General features: G+C 39.3%; 1 protein-coding gene across 2 annotated transcripts; it reads left to right on the forward strand.

The window, feature by feature from the left end:
- The first annotated feature begins 3251 nt into the window (after positions 1 to 3251).
- PYM1 (PYM1 exon junction complex associated factor) lies at positions 3252 to 16842 on the forward strand. Of its 2 annotated transcripts, none has more exons than XM_075199531.1 (3): positions 3252 to 3466; positions 12326 to 12419; positions 14124 to 16842. In XM_075199531.1, the coding sequence occupies exons 1-3, from the start codon at positions 3436 to 3438 to the stop codon at positions 14575 to 14577; spliced, it is 579 nt and encodes a 192-aa protein (XP_075055632.1). In that variant the 5' UTR covers positions 3252 to 3435; the 3' UTR covers positions 14578 to 16842. The 2 variants fall into 2 exon arrangements, with proteins under 2 accessions (XP_075055632.1, XP_075055631.1); XM_075199530.1 differs by having other exon boundaries at positions 3338 to 3487.
- Positions 16843 to 17162: the final 320 nt, after the last annotated feature.

A 17162-nucleotide genomic window follows, 5' to 3' on the forward strand; every position in this document is an offset into this window, starting at 1 on the left:
CGATTCAATAGGTCTATAACGTGTGTGATAGGTAGAGACTGCAGTTTGAAATCGTGTGACTTCATACAGCAAACACCCCCAAAGTAACAGCAGCTGGCAGCGTGTTTGTGACAAATTGGTGGCATAGCGGTGGGATTATTTAATTTCTTAGAGTATTAAGTGTGTGGTTTAAGCAATTAACCCTTGTACTTATAAACAGATTGTAACCTTGCGAGAAATACAATAGCTTTACAAGGACAAAACTCAGAGCTTATTATTATCATTTTTGAAGACATACGTGCAAAGCAGTTCCCTCCCCTTCTCTCTGTTTTTTCTTTTCTATCTTCTATTTTTCAACATAACTGAGGAGATGGCTGCGGCATATAAATGCTGATTTCACAATGTGAGGATGGAGGAATTCCCACTAGTGGCAAAACCAAGGAGCAATTGATTGAATCTCTCATGCAGAGATCAACATCAAGTCGTAGATGTGTCCCAGGAAGGGCACAGCCAGGATTCAGAAGCAGATCTGACTGTAGATATTGCTCAAAATGGTGGACTGTTAATTTCGGATGATTCTAATAGTTCATGTGTGGACACTGCTATGGACGTCTATTTGCAAACTGCCCTAAAGTTTTTGGGCCCCGCGGATATTACAACCAAAATGCAACTTATACAGCAATTCCAGGAGAAGGAAGCTGCAGAACGCCAGCACCAGTCTGCAGAGAGGCGTGCTGCTATGGAGGCAGCAGAGAGTTGTGCTGCTGTGGAGGCAGCAGAGAGTCGCGCTGCTATGAAGGCAGCGGAGCATCAGGCAGAAAGAGAAGCTGCCAAGCAAGAGGCAGAGAGGAGAAATGAGCTGGAGCTTGCCAAGCTCCAACGCCAGCCAGAAGCTAGAGAGGCTGGTATCAGCAGACCCCGTCCAGAGAATTTCCCTGTATTGAAAAAAGATGGGGATTTGAATGTTTTATTGCGAGGATTTGAAAAAAATTGCCAACAGTACGGACTGGCCAAAGATCAGTGGGCACAGTATTTTACCCCTGGTTTGCGAGGGAAAGCACTAGAGGCCTTTGCAGATCTTCCCCCTGAGATGGACGGAGAGTATGAGGCAATCAAAAGTGCCCTGTTGCAGTGTTTTAATATCACGCCGGAGGCGCACAGGCAGAAATTCTGAGATTTAAAATGCAGTTCCTGACACTTATTCAGGACTTGTGGCCCAACTGTCTGCTTCCTTCAGACAATGGATTGGAGGATTAAAGATTCAGGAGCAGTTTCTCACTTTGTGCCCAGCTGATGTGAAGGAATAGATAGTGGATCGGGACCCTGAATCATCTGTGGAGGCAGCTAAACTGGATGACAAGTATACTGTCACTCGAGCACCTGCAGCTAAAAGAGGGACTTTTGCGCCAGGGCAGTCTGCCGGGAAAGGGGGACGGCCAGGACGATCAACGCCACCCCCCTCAACGTCATCGCCCACTGTTTCTTTATCTTTTGGAAAGGTTGGGGCAAAGCCTGTTTTGGGAGACACCCGCCGATGTTTTGTGCGCAACCAGGTAGGACACTTCAGTACCGCCTGTCCAGAAAAGAAGACCACTTCACCCTCCTCTGGGTGGTACCTTCCCTTCAATCTGCTCCAGCTGTCCTATGTGTTGCTGGACCACAAGGGGGCCAGAAGGACAACCTGCAAACAGTCACTGTGGGTGACAAGGTAACTGTGGGGTTAAGAGACACCGGGGCAGATGTTACACTAGAGCGGTCAGAACTGGTAGGGTTAGAGGACTTCATTCCAGGAAAGTGTAATTCTGTGCAAGGGTTGGGTGGAATTCACCTTACTGTGTCTGTGGCCAAGGTTTACCTTGATTGTGGTGCTGGACGAGGTCTAAGAGATGTAGGGGTCTCGGATAATATGCCTGCAAATGTATTACTGGGAACAGATTTAGGAAGGATGCTGTCTCAGTATGTCTCTAATGATGATGTCAATGCCACACCTTACTGTGTCAGAATCTGCTGAGAGTAAACACCTTTTTTCCCAGGTACCCGGTGGTGACAGGGAAATGGACTGTCATATTGTATCTGATGTGTGTAATGATGCTAATGCCACACGTCACTGTGTTAGAATCTACTGAGAGTACCCATGGTTCTTCTCAGGTGCCGGGTGGTGAGAGGGAAAAGGAATGTCGTATTGTACCTGATGCGTATAATGAAGTTAATGCCATACATTTCACTGTTAAAATCAGTTGAGAATACCAATGATTTTTTCCCCAGGTACCAGGTGACAGGGAAAGGGAATGCAATATTGTACCTGAAGTGTGTAATGATTTTTATGCCATGTTAAAATATCAGAACCTGCTGAGAGCCCTTTCGGCACGCTGTACCCCTCAGAACACACGCCGCCCCCCTTTCTGCACACACTCTGTCCCTCTGCGGAGGGAGGGGCAGCTCCGTGTGCACATAATCAATAGTAAAAAAAAAAAAAAGTAAAATAAATTCTTAAATGCTGCCGGTGCTGCGCCCCCCCCCCCCCAGGTCCAAGCGACCAAGACTGCAGCCTGATCAGCCTTATTGGTTGACCAGGCCCTGGTACTAAAGGTAATAGTTTTAAAGCTGTGCTAATTTGGGGAGGGTGGGGCATAGAATATAAATGAATAAAATGCAATGAATGGCACATGTGAATAAAACAGGATTTTCATGTTAGGCTGTATGAAAACCACCAGCAACTACCAATTATTGTAAATATCATATAAATGACCCTACTAGCTGGTTGTCGGATAAATACATAATAGAGTAAAAAAAACTGCCTGGGCTTAGTTATAACGAGAAATTGAATTAGCAGTAAGTGACTGGCTCTGTGGGAATGATTTACAGTATGATCTTTAGACACAGGGAGAAACGAGTCAGAAGTTATAGTGGCCGCCTTTGTAACAAAATATAAAATGGCGGGGACGAGGCGCTTATTCGTTTGCCATTGGCCACTGGTTGTGAACTAGACGGCGTAAGTCACGTGACGTAAACAATGGAACAAGTCAATGAAAGCGTCTAGAACAGAACATAATGTTGTGTTCGATATTTCTTCACGGATACTGTCTGTGAAGTGTTACATCCCTTTGGCAAAACTCCACCAACAAAGGGGGCGGGGGCTGAGTCAAAATCCTCCCCCTTCCTCGGTCCCGAAAAAAAAAGACGAAAGAAAAAAAAATCAAGTTTAAATAAAAAAAACAATAAACCAGCCGGCAGTGAGGGCCCGGACCGGGCCAGGGCAACTAGTACCCGCCCCCTATCGGCGGCCCTGGCGATGGCCTCTGTTCTCTCACACAATTCTGTATAGCAGATTGCTGCCCGCTCACCAACCCTGTCACTCATCCAGACATCTCTTCCTCTCTTTGCATCTTCCCCCTGTTGTTACGTTCCGACTCCCAACTGAACAGGGGCGGAAGTAAACGTGGTGAGAGGACCAAGATGGCGACTCCCTATGTGACCGATGAATCCGGTGAGTGTGGCACCGAGAAAGGTAAATGATTGCTTGGATCACCACTGTCTTGCAGCTACAATAAGGCTACTGTTGTTTTTCCCTGTGTTGATTGGCACCCACGCTGCCCTGTGTAGTATAGTCGGTCTTATTGTGCATAGTGTGCTCCCATCCATCCCTGCCTCCATCATTGTATGGTCTGGCCGCGTACCCCCTTCTGACATAATCCTGCAACATTCAAAAACAGCCAAAATCCCGCACTGTGCACCAGACAATTGTAAATATCATTTCTTCTCTAACCAAATATTGCAATGCTGTTATACACTTTTAAATAGTGATTTAATAATATTTGAGATACCCGTTTAAATAATATTTAAAACAAAACTCCTGTATGTAAACGGAAACTCAAACATCAGAAGGAAGAATTTTCCGTTTAAACAGACTGTGGGACTGTAAATATAGAGATTAATTTTTGGTGCATTACAATGTGAAAATTATGGCACTAATTGACTCTATTAAAATAAGATAAGTGTAAAAGAGGAGAAATGGTCAAAATAGTTTAAAGAATTTTCTATATCACAGCAAAGGTTATACATAATCACATTTTGTTATGGCATCTGATTGCACGGTCTATGCAAATTGATTTAGGAGCAATTTATCTTATTGTGTAGGTCAATTTTAGAGTGAACATTGTATGTGGAAAGTTGAAAGGATAAAGGACTTGTTTCAAGAATGTAACCTGATTGTGATTGTTTTGGATTTTAGGCAGCTTGTGTTTCTCCAGTGACAGTGGAAGTACAAGTCCCAGAATGCTTTTGCAGCCTCCAACTGGCAGAGCATGCTGGGACTTCTACTTTTACTTGAGGGCTACTAGTATATTATCTTTGCCTCCATGTTAAAAAGGCATACTTTAATAAACTTCTAAAATCCTTTATCTAAAAGTGTAAACCTAATTGTGTCTTCATTCATTTTCATGGATACAAGAAAAAATGTGCTTGTAATATCGCTTACAAAATGTATACAATAAAAATGACTATACCAAATTTTGAAAAATTGCCTATTTCACAATGTTATCTATTTCTCTTTACTACAATGTCTAGTCACCTACAGTGTTTACCTAATATTACCTAATATTGGTGGTCAGTGGTATGTGTGTTTGTACTAGAGATGGTCACTGACCCCCGTGTTTTGGTTTTGGATTCGGTTTTGGATCTGGATTACCGTCGTGTTTTGGTTTTGGTTTTGGTTTTGCAAAACCGCCATTGCGTGTTTTGGTTTTGGTTTTGGTTTTGTTTGGTTTTGTTTTGCTATTTTTTGGGAAAATCCATGTTTTTGGGCCTAAATTAACCCAATTTAGTGCTCCAACTGTTTTAGAGACAAGTAATCTAATTGTTGAGGTAATAAATCATCCAAAAAAACAGTTTAATTCTTCGTTGGTAGGCCTATTCTACACACAAAACAGATTGTCTTCCTCTCCATCTATGCATATTGGCAATGCAGCCATCGTCTTTGAATGTATATTACACCCTACACTTATAGTTAAATATGTAAAGAAATGGAAAAAGCCAGTTTGCTTTCTGTCTCTCAAGGCCCCCCTCCACTTGTATAAAATAGCAAAAAATTCAGCCATTATAGACTGTACAATATTAATTGACATGGAGAAAGCCAGTTTGGTTTCTGTCTCTCTAGGCCCCCCTCCACTTGTATAAAATACTAAAAAATTCAGCCATTATAGACTGTACAATATTAATTGACATGGAGAAAGACAGTTTGGGGTCACTCTGTCTCTCTAGGCCCCCCTCCACTTGTATAAAATACCAAAAAATTCAGCCATTATAGACTGTACAATATTAATTGACATGGAGAAAGCCAGTTTGGTTTCTGTCTCTCTAGCCCCCCCTCCACTTGTATAAAATACTAAAAAATTCAGCCATTATAGACTGTACAATATAAATTGAAATGGACAAAGGCAGTTTGGTATCTGTCTGCATCAGATCCTCTCTCCACTAGGAGTAAAATAGAAAACTATTCAGCCGTTATATAATCTAGAATATAAATAGAAATTGAGAAAGGCAATTTGGTATCTGTCTGCATCATAATCATCAACATCATCATTAGCGCCCTCGTCGCCTACACAAATCTCCCCCTCATCCTCTTCTAATTCCAAAGTGGCATCCTCAATTTGGGTATCACCGGCTACACTCGGGCTATTAAGGCACACATCAGCAGAATGCTCACGATTAGACATCCCACTGTTGGATGGACTCTCCACAGGGATTGTTGTCATTTGTGAATCAGAGCAAATATTCTCCTGTAATGCCTCACTGGTATCTTGCAGCTCAGCTTTGACGCGTAACAGTAGTTGTGCACCAATTGTAGCCTGGGTAACTTTTTGGGATCTGCCACTAATAGCCAAAGGTGAAGGCCTCATTCTCTCTTTGCCACTGCGTGTGTAGAATGGCATGCTTGCAATTTTTTTTTTATCGTCACTTAACTTTTGCTCAGTTACACTTCTTTTTCGCTTCAATACAGTAAATTTTTTTTTGGTTTTTGTTTTTTGCACTAATTTGAAAACACTCTGTTGTTTGACATCGCCTTGGCCAGATGACGTACTGGGAACACTAACATCAGGACTGGTGACAGAACCTGGTTGCTCATTTAGATCATATGTGGACTGCTTTGAATCCATTCTGAGCGCAAACCACTGAGGAGTGCTAAAAATTATTGAGTAGATACTGCTGACAGATATGACTTTTGACAGCCAGAAATATTAATGCACAATTAGGGAGGACACCCCAAAAACACTGAGGAGTGCTAAAAATTATTGAGTAGATACTGCTGACAGATATGACTTTTGACAGCCAGAAATATTAATGCACAATTAGGGAGGACACCCCAAAAACACTGAGGAGTGCTACAAATTATTGAGTAGATACTGCTGACAGATATGACTTTTGACAGCCAGAAATATTAATGCACAATTAGGGAGGACACCCCAAAAACACTGAGGAGTGCTACAAATTATTGAGTAGATACTGCTGACAGATATGACTTTTGACAGCCAGAAATATTAATGCACAATTAGGGAGGACACCCCAAAAACACTGAGGAGTGCTACAAATTATTGAGTAGATACTGCTGACAGATATGACTTTTGACAGCCAGAAATATTAATGCACAATTAGGGAGGACACCCCAAAAACACAGAGGAGTGCTAAAATTTATTGAGTAGATACTGCTGACAGATATGACTTTTGACAGCCAGAAATATTAATGCACAATTAGAGAGGACACCCCAAAAACACTGAGGAGTGCTAACATTTATTGAGTAGATACTGCTGACAGATATGACTTTTGACAGCCAGAAATATTAATGCACAATTAGGGAGGACACCCCAAAAACACAGAGGAGTGCTAAAATTTATTGAGTAGATACTGCTGACAGATATGACTTTTGACAGCCAGAAATATTAATGCACAATTAGAGAGGACACCCCAAAAACACTGAGGAGTGCTTAAAATTATTGAGTAGATACTGCTGACAGATATGACTTTTGACAGCCAGAAATATTAATGCACAATTAGAGAGGACACCCCAAAAACACTGAGGAGTGCTTAAAATTATTGAGTAGATACTGCTGACAGATATGACTTTTGACAGCCAGAAATATTAATGCACAATTAGAGAGGACACCCCAAAAACACTGAGGAGTGCTAACATTTATTGAGTAGATACTGCTGACAGATATGACTTTTGACAGCCAGAAATATTAATGCACAATTAGAGAGGACACCCCAAAAACACTGAGGAGTGCTTAAAATTATTGAGTAGATACTGCTGACAGATATGACTTTTGACAGCCAGAAATATTAATGCACAATTAGAGAGGACACCCCAAAAACACTGAGGAGTGCTAACATTTATTGAGTAGATACTGCTGACAGATATGACTTTTGACAGCCAGAAATATTAATGCACAATTATGGGGGACAACCCAAAAGCGCTGGGGAGTGCCAAATATGAAGAAAAAATAATAAACCTCTATCCTCCTCTCTGCACTAGCGATTTTGGTTAGAGCAATTGCAAGAACAATATTGTATTCTTTCTCTGTCCCTGCTCTAATTAGCCTATGACTACACCCTGCTCTCTCCCTCTGTCAAATGGCGATGGATTGCTGTGGAGGCGTGTATTTATAAAGTTGAAGTATCGCGAGAACCGAGTCCCGAGATCCGACGACGTCACAATGACGTTCGGCCTCGATTTGGATTCGGAATTGGCGGGAGAGTACCGAGCTGCTCAGCTCGGTACTCGGATACCCAAAGTTCGGGTGGGTTCGGTTCTCGGAGAACCGGACCCGCCCATCTCTAGTTTGTACATATAGCTGTGCCCTGCGGAGCATAGTGAATAAATTATGTGAACCTTGTCATTTGTAGATGCAGGTTCATTGAAATGAAATTCAATCCACAAGACACTACAATGTTATCTTCTGCCAGAAATGAATACCTTTAGAGCATGATAAAGCAGTTTTCACAAGAGCCATTTATTGGTCATGTGACATATATCGTAATACAGGTAGTTTGTTAACTGGACTAGAGGTGCAGATCCTGTGAGCAGGGATCGCAGGTGAGGTCTAGGGCCTCTATTTGGGGTCACCCTGGTTTTCCGATATAAAATACATTCCATTGGAAACTACCTATTTTGGGGTCCCAGAACAATGCTACTGAAAATGGGTTGAACAGCAACAATATGGACCATGTGTAGAGCCAATATGTTATGTATTCCCAAGTAAAAACACAATTCTACCACTTGTAACCTCTTTCTCAAAGAAACAGTAGAAGACTTAACTGGCAGGCCACCTGTGTCATCCTTATGATTTATATGGGAGTGGGGGTTCAAACCTAATCAAAATCTGATGTCATAACATTTGATTGGTCATGACAGAAAACCGGTTTAAATGAGCAGCATCATTGTTCTCTGCAGGAGTTCCTGCTTGCATTGCTGTTTGGTTGTTTACCGCAACTAACATTGTTTACCAATGTGGTTGTACAGCAGCCATGCTGAATAGATAGATCTTTCTTCAGGGACAAAGAATGCTGATTCTCCAAAACTTTGAACATATAGTTTCTTATAGTTGAACGTGCTATCTGATAAACATTGGGTACTTAACCAATGCTTGCAGCAGGCAAAATATGCTATAAGCCTTTTCATACATATATACACACACACACACATTTAAAACATTTTGCTTTTTGACATTTATATTTTATTGTGGGTTTGCCACGCTCTATAGTGAGCACCCCTTGAAGTTGTATATTTTATAGGCTGCTTTATGATGTGTGTTTTTTTTAATAATCTGTCAACTGTGCTATAAAAGTACCATATTTATTTCTTTTTTTCAACAATAATAACATTAATAATGTCCCCCTAAACAGATACCTTGCGTCTTTACTTTGACAGGTTTGTTCTATTTTAGGAAAAGTGTTTAACTATGACTGATTTCTGTCAATAAAAATATTGTGTTAAGCCCTGTGGCCAGGGATGTTATAGCCCACTTTTTTCCTGGGTGTGCATCCATGGGTTACAAATGTCCCCACATATAGATGTGCCAACTTATTTTTTTCACATTTATTATGTCTTTTCACATGTTATTTGACAGATTATTATGTTTTGTGGTACCACTCTGCAGCAGGACTTACTTCCACAATGGTAAATGGTTCCTGGCCTTCTGATCATTGCATTCATGGTTTAAAGTTGAATTTGGACATGCAAGCACCAGGGTATCAGTGCAAGGGCAGGCATGACATTTTATTTATTTATTTTTAAATTTGTTACAAAGGATTCCCTAGAGTAAGTCAGAGGTCTGAAGTAGACATTATTACATCCATGCTAAACTGGTTCTAATAGTCACAGTTACTGTTGGTTCCCAGCTCCATTGGATCTAATAATGGTATATATAGGGGTGACTAACTGTAATCTCCTGGGACTCTTCAAGGTCTCCACGAAGATATTGGGAACAAGAGCAAATAAGTAAAACTTCATGTTTGTAAACTCCATGTAATGCATACAACCATGCACAATAAATCAACACATATTTCTAATCCCAGTAAATTCATATATTTGGGTCTCCACATGCACGGCGCACACTTAGCATTAGTCTGCATTTGTGTGTATAAAGCCTATGTGTTTATTTGGTCTTTTGTTTTTATCCAGAATACTTGGGACTCATAGCTTGGGGAGCCATCCCTAAGAGCTGCAACAAGTATGCATTAGACACACAACAAAAATGATCTAACTTAATAGAAACACGATGGTGGCTGCCTGTAAAGAAAAAAAAAACAACAGCATAGAAGTAATTTGTTTTCACACAGCTATGTGCAGCAATCAGCGGGGTAAGAACCATACATATCGGTCACTGTCAGCAGAGATCCAGCAAGGTTCCTGGGATATTGGTGTTGCCATCTCTATAGTGAATGCACATCATATTCTCTCATGTCTGTGTTTAATCGCACCTAATTCAACAAAGCCCATGGGCATTGGCTGTCCATTCCTTTATACGATCAATGATGCTTTAGCCTGACCTATTTATAAAGATCATGCTGCCCTACAAAACATGTCATTTGCTTATGTTAAACTACTCTTACAACCAGTCATTAAAAATTCAAGTGCTTAATGTCTATACATCAATTAATTACTTGCAGACAAGATGCACCTAAATGCAGGTCATTTTCATTCTATGTGCTACATGAAAAGGAGGCCAGCATTGGGCCTGCACATCATATGTCAACAGAAAACTCTTCATTTATACCAGTGATGGGCAGCAGGCGGCCCTCCTAGCCTTGGGGCCCCCAGCTCTTCCTGCTTTTATTGTCAGATTTGTTAGTTATAGCTTGCAACACTTGTTTAAAATGCCTATAGATAAGTAATTACAGACAGATGTCTCTTTCTTTCATTAAATGTATTGTTTTACCTTATAACTTAGATAAAGGGTAATGTGCAGCCCTTTGAAGGCTAGAGGGCCACTCATGCGGCACCTAAAGACTATCAGGTTGTCTATTAATGTTTTATACCTTTACTAGAACAATCCTGTTTATAAAAATCATCATGACATTTTGTTGTTCTTTTCATTTGTAGCTAGCTGTGTGTCTGTAAATGCAATGTTTGTTTTTTTTATTTAACAATGTTTCTTTTCATGCCTTGTGCAAGTCCTTTATTGGTACAGTGATGGGAAACTTGATACATTTCTAGGGCAGTATTGTGACCTTTAAAAGCACCACACACTACTCTTACTATCCATAATAAGTTACAACACATTTAATCAAAGAAAGAGACTCCACTTTGTAATAACATTTCAGCAGGCATTCCAATAAACATGTGTTATAAGCTATAACAAACAACTCTGACCAGAGTGATTTCTGGGTGACCCTATTGTCTACTGGCTTCTGAAACTTAGGTGTAAGCCTGGAACAGGCACAACACAATTTTGCAGAGAGGTTTTCATCCATCAACCTGTTGTGCTTGTTGTTTTTAAAATGCCCCGTGATAGAGAAATGTTTGTTAGATAACCCATCACTGTTCTATCTAGATTATTTGCATTGCAGAAACAGATATATCAGAGGATTGATGCATTTGCTTTATATTGACATAGATCATTATGTACATCCGCTTTCTTCTTAGCACTTCCTATTTGTTTGCATACTTTTAGCGTCTTTTAATAGCCTATTTTATTGTATCATTATGGATGGTTTGAAAGGCCCAGTATTATGTAACATGATCTCTATGTACTGCATTTTATTAGGATGTGGTTTGGTTATGAGAATGCAGGATAAATGTTTTTAATTTACCATCTTTGGATGCATATTTTAAACCCCATAACATTTTTGCATATTCACGTAGTAAGGATATGTGTGACCACTTGACAATATAGTATATTTAATCCTCCCAGTTTGAGTCTCTCACTGATTTGTATTCCTTCTGCCACAGTGCGATTATCCAAGTTTAGAAATGTGAATTTGATTTGTAGTATTTAGTGTGTGGTGACTTTTCTGGCTGTATATATTGGATGAAAATAGAGCTGTATAGGTTCTTTAGGCTGGCCTATTGATTATCACAGTTGTTTATTTCTGATTTACTAAATGTTACTATAGTATTCCTCCAAACCTAACTAACAATTCTTCTACTAGACCCTTGCTGCTTCCCTTTCTTCTACTTTTTAAGTCACAGGAACTGATGAGTAAATATTTTGTTCTCAGTATTCTGGCTGGTACCTGTGTAACAGAACAGTATACAAGGAAATGTAGACTTTGGTGAGGGGTGGGGGGTGGGGGGGGGGGGGGGGTATTCGTAGGGCTGTATAGAGATTAGCATGTTTTACTGTAAGTGGAGACAATCTCATGCCTTTAGCTATGTACACATAGGTGCATTCACTGAATTGGGACAGCAGTTAGGACTCGGGTATGCTTCATTGTGTGTATAAGTCATAAAGATGTTGTACATTTCCAACAATTTTCATCTCCATCCCCTTTCTTTAAAAGCATATTGCTGCTTTGGAGAGTGATCAGACAGGACAAGGTTAAAAAGGGGGAAGGAGAGATCTGTGCACAGAAGGTTGCACTTTTTGTACTTTTCCTGTCCAATCTCTGTCGGAAGCAGTAATTGGCTATTTAAAGCCTTTTACAGACCTTGAATAATTATGCTTCTTAGATGATTGCTTTAATATTCTATTTAGTGAAAGAAATATGTAATATACTTTGTAACTATTAAGTCTACAATAATTATGCACACCTATTTATAAAACCATATGTTGATTATAAGTAAAACAAATATGTAATATTTAATATTGATCTTCTAATAAAGTTTTGTTTTTGTTTTTCTCCTTAAAGGGAAGTACATAGCGGCCACTCAGCGTCCAGATGGCACCTGGAGAAAGCAGAGGAAAGTAAAGGAGGGCTATGTCCCCCAAGAAGAAGTTCCTGTGTACGTATTTGACATTGCAAAATGCATCTAATGTCGGATCCTGTAAAATGGATGTATATGATCAAGGACATGTTGTGTGGCACTAGACATGGAAGATAAGTCACAGTACTAACTGTCCAATGTTCTGAGACAGACGTACAAACTACATTAATACCATCTTCTTCCTGCTAATTTAAACTGTACTCAATCACCGATAATTTAAAATGCTATTATATATTAAACACAGGGGCTCCAAAAGATTAGAGCCTACTTTCCAGTATTGCATACTTTTACGTATATATTTCATCATCTCTATTTGACAAGTGGACACTTATAAAATATCCACAGTAGCAAACTTCTCTTACTGAAAGATTATAAATATCCTAAAAAGATGGCGGCTGCTCAGGTCTAGTGATTGGGGCAAAGGCCGATTAGTTGGTTCCTAGCTCTCTGAGCACTGTACAAAACATTCAAACCCAACAGTGTGTACAGCTATTGCAGAATGCGCTAGGTGATTCTACCGTACAGTGTGTACAGCTATTGCAGAATGCGCTAGGTGATTCTACTGTACAGTGTGTACAGCTATTACAGAATGTACTAGGTGATTCTACCGTACAGTGTGTACAGCTATTGCAGAATGCGCTAGGTGATTCTACCGTACAGTGTGTACAGCTATTGCAGAATGCGCTAGGTGATTCTACCGTACAGTGTGTACAGCTATGGCAGAATGTGCTAGGTGATTCTACCGTACAGTGTGTACAGCTATTGCAGAATGCGCTAGGTGATTCTACCGTACAGTGTGTACAGCTATTGCAGAATGTGCTAGGTGATTCTACCGTACAGTGTGTACAGCTATTGCAGAATGCGCTAGGTGATTCTACCGTACAGTGTGTACAGCTATTGCAGAATGCGCTAGGTGATTCTACCGTACAGTGTGTACAGCTATTGCAGAATGCGCTAGGTGATTCTACCGTACAGTGTGTACAGCTATTGCAGAATGTGCTAGGTGATTCTACCGTACAGTGTGTACAGCTATTGCAGAATGTGCTAGGTGATTCTACCGTACAGTGTGTACAGCTATTGCAGAATGTGCTAGGTGATTCTACCGTAGATGGGGAAAACCTATGATCTCAGAGAGGATTTACCAGAGAGGTCTTAACCTGGTTCCATCTGTCGGGCAGCTTTAATGGGTCTATGTAAAATAGATCTATTAGTCATTACTCTATATATTTCTAATATATTCATTTTACACTAAATATTAGTGCAGTGAAAATTGAAAACTGATACCGGTAGAATTTATAGGATAAACACACACACACTTTATTTTTGTCACTGCAACTGGCAAATATATGCACAAAGTGCACCTATTTGATATCCCTGCAGTAAATAAGTTTGGTGATGCCGTTGCCGAAACCTAATTTCTATTTTTGTCTTTTTTTTCCTATGTTTAATACCTGTTGCATACAAACATTTTTGTTGTATACTATTAAATGAAAGCCATCACTTTCCCAATAAAACAATGTAGCATTCAGTTGAGTGGAGTAAATACAAAGTTATTGCCAACAAATCTGGAACAGAAACCTAGTCTAACCACTAGGGCCAGAGTGATTTGGTTATCAAAGATTTCTGGTTTTCTGCAAAGTCATAAAGTTGTTGGGTTTTGTTTTTTTGTTATATAAATGTTCTGCACTGTTTTCATATGGATTTTTTTTTTTCTTCCTATAGTTATGAAAACAAGTATGTCAAGTTTTTCAAAAGCAAGCCTTCACTTCCTCCCGGCCTAAGTCACACAGAGTCCCCCACTAACAAGACACAGCAGTCCACCAAGGGAGATGCAGAATCCACTTTGTCTAAAACAGCAAAAAGGAATATTAAACGCAAAGAGAAAAGAAAGCAAGACAAAGGTGAGCGGGAAGCAGTGGATGAGACCAGACAGGAACTGGAGAGGGTGAACATTTCAGAAACCACAGTGCAAAAGGACAAGGCAGCAAATGAAAATCCAGCAGCTGAGAAGGCAAAGAAAATCAAGAACCTGCGTAAGAAGCTTCGGCAGGTGGAGGACCTGCAGCAGAAAATAGACTCTGGAGAGATCAAGCAACCGTCCAAAGAGCAGTTAGAAAAGTTGTCCCGGAGGAAAGCAATAGAGGAAGAGATAGAGGACCTGGAACTAGACTTGTAGAAGACCTAAAAAAAGCTGAAGGCATTTCATCATGGGCTAGATTGCCAGAGGACATATTTAGCATTTTCCTCTTTTCGTTGTTTCCCAGTCAGTCAGTCAGTGTACCATTGGTGGGATTTTTAGAATATCATGTGATGGTAATTTTTCCAGAATTTAGTTTGTTTCTGACTCCTCACAGGACACCTATTTTTTGGGATCTGTTTTTGAGCATTTTTTTTACTCCATGACACTTACATAAGGACTATAGTTTCATAAAATAGATACAACCTACAGACGTACATGTGGTATATATCTTTTAGCACCCAAAGACCCATGTATAGTGGAGTGCCACATATGGTAATTGTGGAATTATTGTCATGCCATGTCTATTCAAATAATGCATTTTGCTGCTGGGACAGATGTCTATATAGTAGGCTGATGGACCACAAGGCAGCTGAGATTTGTGAGCAGTGCTTCAATGTGCACCTACTACAATATAAAGCAATAATGAGTATCTTAAATTGCATTAATCTGTTTCTTCTTAGAGAATTGAAAATCAGAACTCTCTCACATGCTGTAAGGCTGTTAGTGATGACCCAAAGACTTGTGGAAGGAAAATAATCAATCTACTAAAACAGAGTAACATGTATTCTTTTATATGAAACTGACATTACATCTTCATAGAAGCATCATGGTGTACGGATATCCAGGGTCACTCTGCAGTAGGCACTGTTACATTTGTTTGTCTCGAATCTCGTAGTTAATAAAAATCAGATTTATAATAGGATTCCTTAATTATGATAAACTTACCCACAATCCCATGATTGTTAGAATGGGTGAGTTTACTGAGATGTGACGTCTTGGCTGTATATTCAATCATTGATCCATGTAATTTAAATCAATGGAAACATTGTTTTTTTTCTGGGTTCTCAGCACTAACATCATGTTGAATGAATCTCGTCCATAGTATTGTAACTAGAATAGACATGAGAACTGCAATAAGTTTAGGGATGCACCAAGTCTAAAATACAGAAAATATTTATTACAGTTTACTCTTCTGAACAATTTTAACTTGTATAGTAGGATTCATTTTTTTGTACTGGATTTGACAGAATATTTGGTAAATGGATCCTGTATTCTGCCATAATTTGAAATTTGTCCTCTACGTCTCTTAATAGTGTAAGCCATAACAGTCTGCAATTAGAGGACTGTGCTATAATGCAGTAAGTTATTTCTATGACTATTCAACTTGACTATAAGCTATTCTGCACAGAGAACGCTTATTTGCATTAACATTTGCGGGAGTATCATTGTTTTTCTTAAATCAAGATGAAATTTAATATTGGCCATAGAATTATGTAAAATGGTTCAACAAAGCATCTCCCAAACCTGAGTTTATCATTGTTTTTCTTCAGGATGTAGAGATATACAATTTTTTTTTTATTTTTTTTTTAAACAATGGTTGTGTTATGTTCATTCAGTTTGTTCAGAATGTGGACTAGTGCAGTGGTGCTCAACTTTTTTAGTATTTGTTGTGTTTTTTTTGTTTGTTTTTAGCTGGGCCCAAAGTGTTGGTGTTCCACCAGATTCCCCAGAAGGAGGTCTACAATAGAACATACTGCACATCTAATAGTCAGGGAGCCATAATCCAGATTTTGGCACCCCCACATTGGGTCTAGAACCAGAAATTGTGTGTTTCTGGACTAGAGTACCACTTTTGAGAAGATGGCGTTAGTGCTGCCTACTGAACCTTACTGAGAAGCCATCTCGCCAATAAAAAGATGAGGAACAAATTTACAATCTAACTCTGTATTGTCTTTTAGATGCAGCTCTGAAACAAATGAAATTCCAGATTTGTCTAGACTCTAGAGTAAGCATGATAAGGAAATTTATTGTAACTCACAAAAATCAATGTTCTACTTTTAAATTGACCCGTCAAAGAACAAATACTTTATGTGCATTTTTATTCAACATGATCACGTTTTATTAATTAATGTACAATAAAGGTGATGTGTTTACATAGAGGTACATATGCTGTATTGGTGATTTAGGATGCCAGTAAAATAATATCTTTAACATCTTCATTATGTCTGGTCCTCTTCAGCCACTTTACTCCTGTTTCCCAATATTTCATCTCTTTATATTCTTCTCCTGTCCCATTGTGTGAAAAGATGCACCATTTATTTAAACTGTTATTGTACTGTTTGTTACTATTCCTTTTTTTCTTTTTTTTTTCTTTATTATAAAACAGAAGGTGTAATAAACATACCTTGTTGCACCACTAAACTGTGAAAATGTCTTTTTATCTGCACGTTGGGTAATGTAACACTAGGGGGACCCAAATATACAACTCTAAATGACTAAATACCAGCTAGATAAATACATATATCTATAAACCAAATATGAATCTTAATGTTAATAAATGTTATTACAATGTTAAACGACATTTTCAAACAAAAGAAAAAAAAGGACTCGTGTAACACACACATACAATTTTCCAGTGCTCATTATATCCAATAGACATCATATAGTAGCCAAAGATATCCCTTAAGTTCCCAATTAACAAACGCCTCCTCCCCTCTCACATTTAGCAGATATCTGCGGCA

Source organism: Mixophyes fleayi, chromosome 2, assembly GCF_038048845.1.
Source record: "Mixophyes fleayi isolate aMixFle1 chromosome 2, aMixFle1.hap1, whole genome shotgun sequence".
Classification (NCBI taxonomy): Eukaryota; Metazoa; Chordata; class Amphibia; order Anura; family Limnodynastidae; genus Mixophyes; species Mixophyes fleayi.

What these genes read in the sequence shown, in the direction of transcription:
- PYM1 (XM_075199530.1), top strand. Translation starts at nt 3,436, where the DNA reads ATGGCGACTCCCTATGTGACCGATGAATCCGGTGAGTGTGGCACCGAG. An exon ending in TGAGTGTGGCACCGAGAAAG is followed by an intron (nt 3,488 to 12,325) that starts GTAAATGATTGC and finishes TTCTCCTTAAAG; the next exon opens with GGAAGTACATAGCGGCCACT. An exon ending in CCCCAAGAAGAAGTTCCTGT is followed by an intron (nt 12,420 to 14,123) that starts GTACGTATTTGA and finishes TTCTTCCTATAG; the next exon opens with TTATGAAAACAAGTATGTCA.